The 14710-nt window shown below is 49.2% G+C and overlaps 1 protein-coding gene across 1 annotated transcript in view; it reads right to left on the bottom strand.

Annotated features, from left to right (window-relative positions):
• Nucleotides 1-11093, bottom strand: part of VPS51 (VPS51 subunit of GARP complex) — a 25063-nt gene extending 13970 nt beyond the window's left edge. Inside the window, exons 1-2 of the mRNA XM_033206981.1 lie at nucleotides 10780-11093; nucleotides 10134-10263 (exon numbers count right to left, since the gene is read on the bottom strand). Coding sequence (XP_033062872.1) covers nucleotides 10134-10263; nucleotides 10780-11079 — 430 coding nt within the window. The 5' untranslated portion in view covers nucleotides 11080-11093. The remainder of the gene's footprint in view (nucleotides 1-10133; nucleotides 10264-10779) is intronic.
• Between the last annotated feature and the right edge of the window lie 3617 nt (nucleotides 11094-14710).

Here is a 14710-nt window from a genome sequence, read left to right on the forward strand (position 1 = left end):
GTTACTTGTGCTTTGGGTGTCATCCCTAAGAAACTGCTGCATAATCCAAGGTTAAAAAATTTTACACCTATGTTTTCTTCTAAGAGTTGTATAGGCCAGGCGTGGTGGCTCACACCTGTAATCTCAGCACTTTGAGGGGCCGAGGCAGGCGGATGGATCACTTGAGGTTGGGAGTTGGAGACCAGCCTGACCAACATGGAGAAACTCTGTCTCTACTAAAAATAGAAAATTAGTTGGGCGTGGTGGTGCATGCCTGTAATCCCAGCTACTCGGGAGGCTGAGGCAGGAGAATTGCTTGAACCCAGAAGGCGAAGGTTGCAGTAAGCAGAGATTGCACCATTGCACTTAAGCCTGGGCAACAAGAGCGAAACTCCATCTAAAAAAAAAAAAAGTGGCCAGGCATGGTGGCTCAAGCCTGTAATCCCAGCACTTTGGGAGGCCGAGGCGGGCGGATCACGAGGTCAGGAGATCGAGACCATCCTGGCTAACATGGTGAAACCCCGTCTCTACTAAAAATACAAAAAACTAGCCGGGCGAGGTGGCAGGCGCCTGTAGTCCCAGCTACTTGGGAGGCTGAGGCAGGAGAATGGCGTGAACCCAGGAGGCGGAGCTTGCAGTGAGCTGAGATCTGGCCACAGCGCTCCAGCCTGGGTGACAGAGCGAGACTCTGTCTCAAAAAAAAAAAAATTAGCCAGGTGTGGTGGCACACACCTGTGGTCCCAGCTATTCAGAAGGCTGAGGTGGGAGGATCACGAGGCCGGGAGGCCAAGATTACAGTGAACTGTGATCATGCCACTGCATTCTAGCCTGGGCTACAAAGTGAGACCGAACTCTGTCTCCAAAAAAAACAAAAAACAAAAAACTTGGAAGTGTTAGTCTTCCAACTTTGTTCTTCTTTTACAAGGTTATTTGGGAAATTCTGGGTCTCCTGCAATTTCTCATACAATTTTATGCTGTTTGTCAATTTCTGCAAAACAAACAAACAAAAAAAGTCAGTTGGAAAAGTGATAGGGAAGACCTTGAATCAATTTAGGAAGTATTGCCATCTTAAATAGTAAATTAAAACATAAAGTTCTCTGATCAATGAACATGGAATGTCTTCATTTATTTAGGTCTCCTTTAACTTTTTTTTTTTTTTTTTGAGACGGAGTCTCGCTCTGTCGCCCAGGCTGGAGTACAGTGGCGCCATCTCGGCTCATTGCAAGCTCCGCCTCCTGGGTTCACGCCATTCTCCTGCCTCAGCCTCCCAAGTACCTGGGACTACAGACGCCCATCACGACATCCAGCTAATTTTTTGTATTTTTAGTAGAGACGGGTTTTCACCGTGTTAGCCAGGATGGTCTCGATCGCCTGACCTCGTGATCCGCCTGCCTTGGCCTCCCAAAGTGCTGGGATTACAGGCGTGAGCCACCGCGCCCGGCCTCCTTTAATTTCTTTCAACAATGTTTTATAGTTTTCAGTATACAAAATACCAAAAATACCTTTACTTCTTTTATTAAATATATTCCTAAATATTTTATTCTTGATATTACTGTAAATGGAACTGTTTTCTTATTTATTTATTTATTTTTCTTTGAGACGGGGTCTCGCTCTGTCACCCAGGCTGGAGTGCAGTGGCACGACCTAGGCTTACTGCAACCTAACCTCCCAGACTCAAGCAAGCAATCCTCCCACCTCAGCCTCTGAGGCAGCTAGGACCACAGGCACATGCCACCACGCAAGCTCATTTTTAACAACTTTTTTTTTGTAGAGGCTAGGCACAGTAGCTCACACTATAATCCCAGCACTTTGGGAGACCAAGGTGGGCGGATCACTTGAGGTCAGGAGTTCAAGGCCAGCATGGCCAAACATGGTGAAATCCCATCTCTATTAAAAATACAAAAATTAGCTGGTCCTGGTAGCACATGCTTGTAGTCCCAGCTACTCAGGAGGCTGAGCCAGGAGACTCGCTTGGGCCCAGGAGGCAGATGTTGCAGTGTGCAGAGATCATGCCTGGGCAACAGAGCAAGACCCTGTCTCAAAAAAAAAATAAAAAGAAAGAAAGAAAGAAAAGAAAAAAAAAAAGATTTTTTTGTAGAGATGGGGGTTTTATTATGTTACCCAGGCTGGTCTTGAACTCATGGGCTCAAGTGGTCCTCTCACCTCAGCCTCCCAAAGTGCTGGGATTACAGGCATGAGTCACTGCGCCTGGCCTCATTTAGTTCTTTAGACATCGTTTCCTTTAGCTCTGTGAACATACTTAACAGATTTAAGCCTTTGAGTAGTAAACCGAATTCTATTGATTACTGGGGTATTTTTCCTGTGAATGGACCATGCTTTCTTGTCACTTTGCATGTCTCATCACTTTTTGTTCAAAATTAACCATTTAAAATAAATTGGCTGGGCACGGAGGCTCACACCTGTAATCCCAGCACTTTGGGAGGCTAAGGCAGGCGGATCACAAAGCCAGGAGTTTGAGACCAGCCTGGCCAACATAGTGAAATCCCCTCTCTATTAAAAATAAAATTAAAAAAAATGGCCGGGCGCGGTGGCTCAAGCCTGTAATCCCAGCACTTTGGGAGGCCAAGACGGGCGGATCACGAGGTCAGGAGATCAAGACCATCCTGGCTAACATGGTGAAACCCCGTCTCTACTAAAAAATACAAAAAATTAGCCGGGCGACGTGGCGGGCGCCTGTAGTCCCAGCTACTCGGGAGGCTGAGGCAGGAGAATGGCGTGAACCCGGGAGGCGGAGCTTGCAGTGAGCTGAGATCTGGCCACAGCACTCCAGCCTGGGCGGCAGAGCGAGACTCCGTCTCAAAAAAAAAAAAAAAAAAAAATTAGCCAGGTGTGATGGTGGGTGCCTGTAATCCTAGCTACTTGGGAGGCTGAGGCAGGAGAATTGCTTGAACCTGGGAGGCAGAGGTTGCAGTGAGCCGAGATCGCACCACTGTACTCCAGCCTGGAAGACACGAGCAAAACTCCGTCTCAAAAATAAATAAATAAAATTAAAAATTAAATGCCTGGAACCAATAAATCCTTGTCTTTGCTGAGGGGCTCTGTGTGCGTGTTTTGGCAGAACTAAAACACTCAGCCAGACAGTTTCTAACTTGGCCTCAGCCTTCACTTCCTGCTTGTGCAGAAGTGCCTCAAGATGAGCCAGGCATGAGAGCTTAGGGTATTCTCAGGTCTTTCCTGAGCAAACATACAGCCCTACAAATGCAAGTGGCCTTCAAGATTCCTAGGAATAAATACGTCAGAGCTTGTCAGAGCTGCTGTGGCTATCTCATTCCTCGGCTTTCCATTAAGGCTTTTTGGTTAGTCTACGTCTGTACCAACTATTATAAAGCAACTGGGGCAGTCACGACATTGGCCTATAATTATTGTGACAATTAAAAAGCCCTGGTGGCCAGGCGTGGTGGCTCACACCTATAATCCCAGCACTTTGGGAGGCTGAGGTGGGAGGACTGCTTGAGCCCAGGCGTTCAAGACCAGCCTGAGCAACAGAGTGAGACTTCTCTAAAAAAAAAAAAAAAAAAAAAAAAAAAAAAAAACAAAATTAGCTGGGTGTGGTGATGTGCCCCTGTGGTACCAGCTACTCAGAAGGCTAAGGTGAGAAGATGGCTTGAGCCCGGAAAGTTGAGCCTGCAGTGACCTGTGATCGCAGCACTGCACTCCAGCCTGGGTGACAGAGCAAGACCCTGTCTCAAAAACAAACAAAAAGTCCCCGTGAAAGGTTTTTAGCATAGGATATCCTCTAAGTCAGTCAAATAAAGACAAGTCTGTGGTGTAGAATCTCTCAGAAACTACCAGATAGGTCAAATGATGAACATCTTTGGGCATGAAGCTTTGAAAGAGTTCTTCTCTGCTCTATTCCACTCAGTACCAGCAACAGGAGCTGTTTTGTTTGTTTGTTTGTTTGTTTTTTGAGACTGAGTCCCACTCTGTCGCCCAGGCTGGAGTGCAGTGGCACAATCTCGGCTCACTGCAACCTTCTTCTCCTGGGTTCAAGCAATTCTTTGCCTCAGCCTCCCAAATAGCTGGGATTACAGACACCCGCCACCACGCCCAGCTAATTTTTGTATTTTTAGTAGAGACAGGGTTTCACCATGTTGGCCAGGATGGTCTCGAACTCCTGACCTCAAGCGATCCGCCCGACTCGGCCTCCCAAAGTGCTGGGATTATGGCCGGGGACGGTGGCTCAAGCCTGTAATCCCAGCACTTTGGGAGGCCGAGACATCGGGAGATCAAGACTATCCTGGCTAACACGGTGAAACCCCGTCTCTATTAAAAAATACAAAAAACTAGCCAGGTAAGGCGGCAGGCGCCTGTAGTCCCAGCTACTTGGAAGGCTGAGACAGGAGAATGGCATAAACCCAGGAGGTGGAGCTTGCAGTGAGCCAAGATCGTGCCACTGCACTCCAGCCTGGGCACAGAGCAAGACTCCATCTCAAAAAAACAAAACAAACAAACAAACAAAACAAAGTGCTGGGATTACAAGGCATGAACCACCACACCTAGCCATGAGCTGCTATTTTATTTTGTGTTTTTTTTTTTTTTTTTGAGACGGAGTCTCACTGTGTTGCCCAGGCTGGAGTGCGGTGGCCGGATCTCAGCTCACTGCAAGCTCCGCCTCCCGGGTTTACGCCATTCTCCTGCCTCAGCCTCCCGAGTAGCTGGGACTACAGGCGCCCGCCACCTCGCCCGGCTAGTTTTTTGTATTTTTTTAGTAGAGACAGGGTTTCACAGTGTTAGCCAGGATGGTCTCGATCTCCTGACCTCGTGATCTGCCCGTCTCGGCCTCCCAAAGTGCTGGGATTACAGGCTTGAGCCACCGCGCCCGGCCCCTTATTTGCGTTTTTTATTGACACGGAGTCTCGCTCTGTTGCCCAGGCTGGAGGGCAGTAGTGCAATCTAGGCTCACTGCAACCTCCACCTCCTGTGTTCAAGCAATTATCCTGCCTCAGCCTCCTGAGTAGCTAGGATTACAGGCGCCCGCCACCACGCCCAACTAATTTTTGTATTTTTAGTAGAGACAGGGTTTCACCATGTTGGCCAGGCCGGTCTCAAACTCCTGACCTCAAGTGATCTGCCCGACGCAGTCTCCCAAAGTGCTGGGATTATAAGGCGTGAACCACCGCACTCAGCCACGAGCTGATATTTTATTTTTTTATCGAGATGGAGTCTTGCTCTGTCGCCCAGGCTGGAGGGCAGTGGTATAATCTGGGCTCTCTGCAACCTCTGCCTCCTGAGTTCAAACAATCATCCTGCCTCAGTCCCCTGAGTAGCTGGGATTACAGGCGCCTGCCACCACGCCCAGATAAGTTTTGCATTTTTAGTAGAAACAGGGTTTCACCATGTTGTTCAGGCTGGTCTCGAACTGCTGACCTCATGATCCACCTGCCTTGGCTTCCCAAAGTGCTGGGATTACAGGCGTGAGCCACTGCGCCCGGCCTGAGCTTTTTTTTTTTTTTTTTGAGGAGGAGTCTCGCTCTGTCGCCCAGGCTGGAGTGCAGTGGCGTGATCTCGGCTCACTGCAAGCTTGCCTCCAGGGTTCCCGCCATTCTCCCGCCTCAGCCTCCGAGTAGCTGGGACTACAGGCGCCCGCCACCTCGCCTGGCTAGTTTTTTGTATTTTTAGTAGAGACGGGGTTTCACTATGTTAGCCAGGATGGTCTCGATCTCCTGACCTCGTGATCCACCCGTCTCGGCCTCCCAAAGTGCTGGGATTACAGGCTTGAGCCACCGCGCCCGGCCTGAGCTGTTATTTTTTAAGGCTACAGCTGAGTTGGAGAGCAAGCAGTGAGGCTAGGGCAAGTTCAAACACCACAGGGTTCACTATTCTTACCAAGATTCAGCTATTTTTCTTAAATAAATATTCCCTGGATTGCTTGCTGCAAACCTTGGTTAATTTCCAGAGTTCGGAAAAAGTTGTTTCTGACTATTCTGGCTAGATTTTTCACGGCTTTTTTTTTTTTTTCCTGAGAATGAGTCTCACTCTGTCACCCAGGTTGGAGTACAGTGGTGTGATCTCAGTTCACTGCAATCTCCACCTCCTACGTTCAAGCGATTCTCTCCTGCCTCAGTCTCCCAAGTAGCTGGGATTACAGGTGCCCACCACCACAACCGGCTATTTTGTTTGTTTGTTTTTTGTTTTTGAGATGGAGTCTCCCTCTGTCACCCAAGCTGGAGTGTAGTGGCGTGATCTCGGCTCACTGTAACCTCTGCTTCCCAGGTTCAAGCGATTCTCCTGCCTCAGCCTCCCTGAGTACCTGGGACTACAGGCATCTGCCACCATGCCTGGCTAATTTTTGTATTTTTAGTAGAAATGGGGTTTCATCTTGTTGGCCAGGATGGTCTTGAACTCCTGACCTCATGTGATCCACCCGCCTTGGCCTCCCAAAGTGCTAGAATTACAGGTGTGAGCCACTACCCCCAGTCTAATTTTTTTCATTGCTTTTATGGAGGATAAAAATATTTAATGTATTTACTCCAGCATTTTTGCTGATGTCACTCCAGAACCTCACCGCCCACATTTGTAAATGAAATCTTACTGGAACACAGCCAAGCTCTTTCATTTGCATACTGGCTATGATGCTTCCAAGCTACAACGGCACAGTCAAGTAGCTGCAAGAGAACAGATAGTCCATAAAGCCTAAAATACTTTTTGGTCCTTTTCAGAAAAAAAGTTTGACAACCCCTGGTTTATGGTCTAGCCCTGCTCGCTTCATTTGCAACATTTCTGTCCTTCCTGCACAAGAGCGCTTTCCCAGGCCTCGGCACAGGTTGTTTCATCAGTCTGTTTACTAACCGTCTCTTTCTCTACAATGTATGTTCTGTCACAGCTTAATGTTGTCTTGTTTGCTGCTATATCCACCATTCAGTGCTTAAGCTGAAAACCAGGGGTCATTCTTTACATCCAGAGCTCCTCAATACCAGGTCCAGAGCTCCTCAATACCAGGGCTGTCCATACCCCAGTCTGCTTATCACTGTCCATTTTCACCATTGCTATCTTGGTGTCAGATCCCAGAATCTCTGGCCCAACTATGGATATGATGGCCACCTCTCCAACCCATTCTTTTTTTTTTTGAGATGGAATTTCACTCTTGTTGCCCAGGCTGGAGTGCAATGGCACAATCTCGGCCACTGCAACCTCTGCCTCCTGGGTTCAAGCAATTCTCCTGCCTCAGCCTCCCAAGTAGCTGGGATTATAGGTGTCCGCCACTACGCCTGGCTAATTTGTTGTATTTTTAGTAGAGATGGGGTTTCACCATGCTGGCCAGCCTGGTCTCAAACTCCTGACCTCAGGTGATTCACCCGTCTCGGCCTCCCAGAATGCTAGGATTATAGGCATGAACCACTGCACCCGGCCCTATTTTTTTTTTTTTTTTAGACTGCGTCTTGCTCTGTTACCCAGGCTAGAGTGCAATGGTGAGATTATAGCTCACTGCAATTTCCAGCTCCTGGGCTCATGTGATCCACCCACCTTAGCCTCCCCAAGTAGCTGGGTTTAATCTAACAAGTGTGTGCCACCATACCCAGCCATTTTTTTTTTTCTAGATATCGGGTCTCACTATGTTGCCCAGGCTGGTCTCAAACTCCCACCTCAGTGGGATTCTCCCACTGAGTGATTCTCCCACTTCAGCTTTCCAAAGTGCAGGGATTACAGGCATGAGCCACTGCGCTCAGCCCCATCCATTCCTACCAGTGCAGCTGGAGGAATCTATTCAAACCAGAAATCTGAGCACATCACTCATTTGTCTTAGCTCTCTGTGGATAAAAGCCAAATCCTTAACATGTTCTGGAAGGTTTCTAGTTAAAGTGAACATCTACTACCCGCCTGGCTCTGCCCACATCCTGCTTCCCCTCCTGCTACCATAGATGAACTCCCGGCCCTTTGCTGAGGCTGATGCCTTCATCCCTGCTCTGTTCCACCCGCCTCCTTCCTGAGGACCTTGTTCCTTTTTCATTTCTCTCTCTCTCTCGCCCAATCAACACACACTGCATGCTACATTACTTTCCTGAGTGTCTCGTCCATGTCTATCAAATCCATGTCTTGGAACACCTTCCTCACTTAGCTTTTTTTTTTTTTTTTTTTTTTGAGACAGAGTCTCACTCTGTTGCCCAGGCTGGAGTGTAGTGGCATGATCTCAGCTCACTGCAACCTCCATCTCCTGGGTTCAAGAGATTCTCCTGCTTCGGCCTCATGAGTAGCTTGGACTACAGGCATGCGCCACCTTTCCCAGGTAATTTTTGTATTTTTCGTAGAGACAGGGTTTCACCACGTTGGCCAGGCTAGTCTTGAACTCCTAGCCTCAAGTGATCCACCTGCCTCAGCCTCCCAAAGTGCTGGGATCACAGACGAGAACCACCATGCCCGGCCCCTCACTTAAGCTTCTAAGACATCAGTGCTCCTGGTTATCCTCGCAGTTTTCCAAATGTTTGTTCCTTTTGTGGGATCTACAAAAAGAGCTAAGTCTCAAAATATTATACACATTCCAACAAATGGAAAATGTAATCTTACTAAATTCCTGTGAGAAATATCCCAGCACAGAAACTATGATTTCTTGCCATTTTGATGATGGTATTAGCTAACAGAAAGGTGCCTACTCATGGAACATGCTTCAAATCAGATAAAAGAACAATGTGTGTAGGTTACCACACCCACCACTGTGACATGAGAGTAACAGACATCAGAATGCAACCCCACAGATGCTCCCAGAACATTCCACAGACTGCAGGTAAACCCTTCGGATCTGCCTCCTGGACTTACTACACGTGGGTGTACAACTACTACAAAAGTCTGAGTAGCACATCTCCTCAAAACAGCACAGAAGCTAGTGTGGAAAATAGCGGAACACTGTCTGGCCCTAGAGAATAAAGAGGACAGAAGAAAAAAAAAGCCTCGACATGGTCTTTGTGTCCCTTAATATCATACATCTTCTCTCTTTGCTTAGTTAAGGAGGGAAGGAAGGGAGAGAGAAAGAAAGGGAGGGACAAGACCACCTTTTCTTCTCTGGAGCAGAAAAGAAAGCTATCAATAATAAGAGAAACTACACCTTACTGAGGTTTCCTTGGTGTCAGGGATTCTTACTATTTTTTCAGACAGGGTCTTGCTCTGTTGCCTAGGCTGGAGTTCTGTGACCTTATCTCGGCTCACTGCAACCTCCACCTCCCAGGTTCGAGCGATTCTCCCACCTCAGCCTCCCAAATAGCTGGGATTACAGGCGCCTGCCACCACACCCAGCTAATTTTTTTATTTTTAGTAGAGACAGGGTTTCACCATATTGGCAAGGCTGGTCTCGAACTCCTGACCTCAGGTGATCCACCTGCCTTGGCCTCCCAAAGTGCTGGGATTACAGGCCTGAGCCACTGCGCCCAGCCTCGTGTCAGGGATTCTTCTTCAGATAGATACTTTCTTTTTTTTGAGACAAGGTCTTGCTCTGTTGCCCAGGTTGAAGTGGAGTGGTACAAGCACAGCTCACTGCAGCCTCCATCTATCAGGCTCATGTGATCTTCCCTCCTCAGTCTCCTGAGTAGCTGGGACTACAGGCATACGCCATCATGTCCGGTTAATTTTTATATTTTATTTTTTTGTAGAGATGGAGTCCCACTGTATTTCCCAGGTCAATCTTAAACTCTTAGGCTCAAGTGATCCTCCCACTTCAGCCTCCCAAAGTGCTAGGATTACAGGCATAAGCCACCATACTTGGCCTTTTAAATGCTTCAGATAAATACATTTCATTTTAAAATTTCCTTTTGGGCTGGGCCAGGGATTCACACCCATAATCCCAGTGCTTTGGGAGGATCCAGAAGGATCACATGAGCCTGGGATGTCCAGGCTGCAGTGAACCATGATCATGCTACTGCCCTCCAGCCTGGGAGACAGAACAAGACATTGTCTCTAAAAAATAAACAAATAATCTCCTTTGTCTTTTCTCTCCTTTGGTACTTAAGACAACTCTCTGAGAGCAGCTGTTATCTCTATAGTAGTCTGACAACGAAGGCTCAAAGGGAAGGAGGTGAGAATGGAATAATGTCAGGGCAAGACTGGAATCTGAGTCTCCCCCCTCTAAATCCCCTGCTGGTTTTCCCAACACAGGTGGGAGAATGGGGGCTGTGAGACTTTGGAGGGTGTGTCCCCGTGGGGATCACCTGTGGCTGAGATGAACTTGTTGTAGTTCTCATAGACCAGGGTCTGCATGTCGCTGTCTAGAGCCCGGATCTGCCGCACCATGTCCGTCTCACTGTCCATCAGCTGGGCCAGAGGGCACTCTCTACGCAGCTGAAGAAGTTGGGTGGTTAGTGTTCGGGTCAGGAGGCACTCATGTCCCTCAGCCTTGCCCGCAGCTGATAGGCTTTCAGTGCAAGAAATCTCTGATTCCCACCCCACCCCCCAAACCCCGCCGGCTCTCAGGAATCCCAGGCATGGGGCCCTAAGTGGCCTAGCTCAGGGGTTACTAGGTTCAACCCTGTTTGGTGTTTGTCAGCATTTGAAATCCTGGGGCTCGGCCTAAGCCCAGCCCCACGCCTGTCATCACTTGGGCCACGCCCCCAATCCGGGGCCTATCACATCAGCCCAGGAGACCTCAGCTGCCGCATCACCTTAGGCCAGTCCAGTCCTATTCATATCACCTCAGACGCCTGAGCTGCTCGTACTCCCTGGCCGAGGCTCGTTCTCTTATGAACCCCTGCTCCCCTCAACCTCACAAAAAGTCGGAGGCATGATCTGGAGGAGCAATATATCAGGGGCCTGGTGCCCTTCCCCCTTCCCCGCATCCCCCGCTCCCCGCACACACACCTTGTCTAGGTAAACTTCCGGGTCGAAGTGCGCCCCGTTCAGGTCAGTCGGGTCCAGGGGGTCGGGCCCCGCAGGGTGTCCCGCTGCCTCCCCTTCCGAGAGGCCGTAGTAAAGCTTCAGCATCCCGTGCGCCTTCCGCCGACGCTCCGGAGCCTCCCCCTCGGGCCCTTCTGGGGAGTCCCCAGGTCCAGACCCCGGGCTAGGACCGGCGGCAGCTGCCGCCGCCATCGCTCCAACTGCAGCCCACGGGCGTAAGGCTGCGAAGGAAGGGGACGGGGAGGAGGCACTTCCGGGAGCCATAAAGTTGTTGTTGAAACGAGGCAGTCCTTCAGGTGAAACGTCCCCCTGCAGCCCTAGGTCCTTCGAGACTAGAGTTCCCCCGCACCTGTCTTCCCCGGTTGCAAAGGTTCCGGGAGAGTCCTGAATTCCCCCAGTTTCCTGGGTGGAAGCATTTTGTGCAACTGCCTGGGGTTGCTGTTCTCCCAGAAGGGGGACGGGTAGTGGCTCCCAAACCTGCACTCCCGCAGGCAAGCGGTCCACGGAATATGTGCCCAGATACAATGGACGGATGTGGGACGTGAGGCCAGAGTGTTCCTGGGATCCTGCCACTGTCTCGAGACCTGGGAAGTGGCTCAGTTTATCCCATTCCTAAAATTGGGGTACATACTTCACAGGGGGGCTACGAGGATTAAATGCATGTACACTATTCTGTACCGTGCGTCTAGCGCAGTTCTACTTAGGGCCTGGTCCTCTGACGTGCATCAGAATTGCCTTCAGGACTATCTGTGGCGCATTATAAGTCTGCGCTGAGCTGCGCGAGGCACTCCCGTAATCCCAGCACTTGGGGAGGCCGAGGCGGGTGGACCGCTTGAGCCCAAGAGTTCGAGACCAGCCTGGGCAAAATGGCGAAACTCTGTCTCTATTAAAAAAAATACAGACCGGGCGCAGTGGCGCACGCCTGTAATCCCAGCACTTAGGGAGGCCGAGGCGGGCAGATGACAAAGTCAGGAGTTCGAGATCAGCCTGGCCATTATGGTGAAACCCCGTCTCTATTAAAAATACAAAAATTAGCCAGGCGTAGTGGTGCGCACCTGTAGTCCCAGCTACTCGGGAGGCTGAGGCAGAAGAATCACTTGAACCCGGTAGGCAGAGGTTGCAGTGAGCCGAGATCTCACCACTGCACTCCAGCCTGGATGACAGAGCGAGACTCTGTCTCAAAAAAACCCAAAAATTAGCCAGGATGATGGGGCACACCTGTGGTCCCAGCTACTCGGGAGGCTGAGGTGAGCCCTAATGGTGCCACTGCACTCCAGCCTGGGTGACAGAACAAGAAGAAAAAGAAAGACTCTGGGGTTCACCCAGGTCTAGCTTCTTTTTAGAAAGTTCCCAAGTAGTTCAAGTAGTTCTGATACACACTCACATTTAAGAACCCGTAAGGCCGGGCACAGTGGCTCACGCCTGTAATCCCAGCACTTTGGAAGGCGGACGTGGGAGAACTGATTGAGCCCAGGAGGTCAATACCAGCCTGGACAACATAGTGAGACCCGCCCCCTCTCTATTATTGAAAAAATAAAAGGACAGACTCAGCAGAGCTTATGTGACTGACTGATGGAATGTGCTGAGTGAAGGGCTGGGTGGAAATGTGGAGGATAACTCTCAGGGTTCTCTTTTCCTGCTTTTTTTTTTTTTTTTTTTGAGACAGGGTTTTGCTCTGTCAATCAGGCTGGAGTGCAGTGGTGCTGTCTTCGGCTCACTGCAACCTTGACCTCCCCTCCCACCTCAGCCTCCTGAGCTGCTCTCCCAGGGTTCTGACTTAGACAAAAGTGCAGCTGTGCACAAAGGTGAAGAGCTCGCCTGCAGTCCCAGCTACTCGGAAGGCTGAGGCGGCAGACTCCCTTGAACCCAGGAGGCGGAGGTTGCAGTGAGCCGAGATCATGCCATTGCACTCCAGCCTGGGTGACAAGAGCAAAACTCCATCTCAAAAAAAATAAAAAACAAAAAAAAGAGCAGAGTTCAGTAGCTACCACAGAGACTGCATGGTCCTCCAAACCTAAAATATTTACTATTTTACAGAAAAAGTTTGCTGACCTCTGAATCAATGGGATGTCTAGAAACCATTTAAAATACCTGATTTCAGCCTATGAAGCTATAATCTTAAGAACATGAAAAAGGGTATAGATTGGGGCCTACTCAAAGAAGTCTATAAACATTTTTAAAAGTTGGAGAATAGTGTTAAGAAAAATCATCCAGGCAGGTCGTGGTGGCTCACGTGTTTAGTGCTAGCATTTTGGGAGGCCAGGGTGGGCATATCACCTGAGGTCGGGAGTTCGAGACCAGCCTCACCACCATGGAGAAACCCCATCTCTACTAAAAATACAAAATTAGCTGGGCCTGGTGGCACATGCCTGTAGCGCCAGCTACTCGGGAAGCTGAGGCAGGAGAATCGCTTGAACCTGGGAGGCAGAGGTTGCCATGAGCTGAGATGGCGCCATTGCACTCCAGCCTGGGCAACAAGAGTGAAGCTCCGTCTTAAAAAAAAAAAAAAATTAGCTGGGCATGGTGGCACATGCCTATAATCCCAGCTACTCAGGAGGCTGAGGCAGGAGAATGGCTTGAACCCGGGAGGCCAAGATTGCGGTGAGCTGAGATCACGCCATTGCACTCCAGCCTGGGCAACAAGAGCAAAACTCCGTCTTTTTTTTTTTTTTTTTTTTTTTTTTTGAGACGGAGTCTGGCTCTGCTGCCCAGGCTGGAGTGCAGTGGCCGATCTCAGCTCACTGCAAGCTCCGCCTCCCGGTTCACGCCATTCTCCTGCCTCAGCCTCCCGAGTAGCTGGGACTACAGGCGCCCGCCACCTCGCCCGGCTAATTTTTTTGTATTTTTTAGTAGAGACGGGGTTTCTCGGTGTTAGCCAGGATGGTCTCGATCTCCTGACCTCGTGATCCGCCCATCTCGGCCTCCCAAAGTGCTGGGATTACAGGCTTGAGCCACCGCGCCCGGCCCAACTCCGTCTTAAAAAAAAAAAAAAGAAAGAAAGGAAAAATCATCCAAAAATTGGAAGTCCAACAGTGTAGTGTGTCCTTTCATTGTCACACTGGGGCATTGTTTCAGAAGCCCACCCAAGGGTTATTTACCCACAAGAATACACAGTTGTTTGATTTTGCTATTCACTACTAAGGTAAATAGACTGAAATTACAAAGAGATATTGCCCAGGAGAGATGAAAAACATGTATATCCAGTAGAAAAACTAATCTTAAAGGGTATAATTTTTGTCATGTAGGACATCCATTGCATTTTGCATCTAACCTAGAAATCATATGCTAACATTCTTCTTTATTTTATTTTATTTTATTTGAGACTTGCTCTGTCACTCTGTCACCCAGGCTGAAGTACAATGGCGCGATCTCAGCTCACTGCAACCTCTGCCTTCCAGGTTCAAGTGATTCTCCTGCCTCAGCCTCCCGAGTAGCTGAGATTACAGGTGCACACCACCATGCCCAGCTAGTTTTTTTGTATTTTCAGTAGAGACAGGGTTTCACTATGTTGGCCAGGCTGGTCTCCAACTCCTGACCTCAGATGATCTGCCCACCTCGGCCTCCCAAAGTGCTGAGATTACAGGCGAGAGCCACCGTGCCCGGCCTAACATTCCTCTTTAAACGCTTGTCCTGTCCAGCTCCTCATAGTACCACCTTACCGGGTGGGAATCCCCTCACTGATGAGTTAAAGATCTTTTTTTTTTTTTTTTTTGAGACAAGGTCTCACTATGCTCCCAGGCCGGACTGCAATGGTGCAAGCAGGGCTCAAATTCCTGGGCTCAAATGACCCTCCCGCCTCAGCCTCTCAAGTAGGAGGTACTACAGGCATAAGCCACCAGCACCAGCTAATTTTATTTTTTTTTAATTTTTAGTAGAGAGGAGGTCTCACTATGTT

This window comes from Trachypithecus francoisi, unplaced genomic scaffold, assembly GCF_009764315.1.
Source record: "Trachypithecus francoisi isolate TF-2019V2 unplaced genomic scaffold, Tfra_2.0 Lachesis_group8, whole genome shotgun sequence".
Taxonomy (NCBI): domain Eukaryota; kingdom Metazoa; phylum Chordata; class Mammalia; order Primates; family Cercopithecidae; genus Trachypithecus; species Trachypithecus francoisi.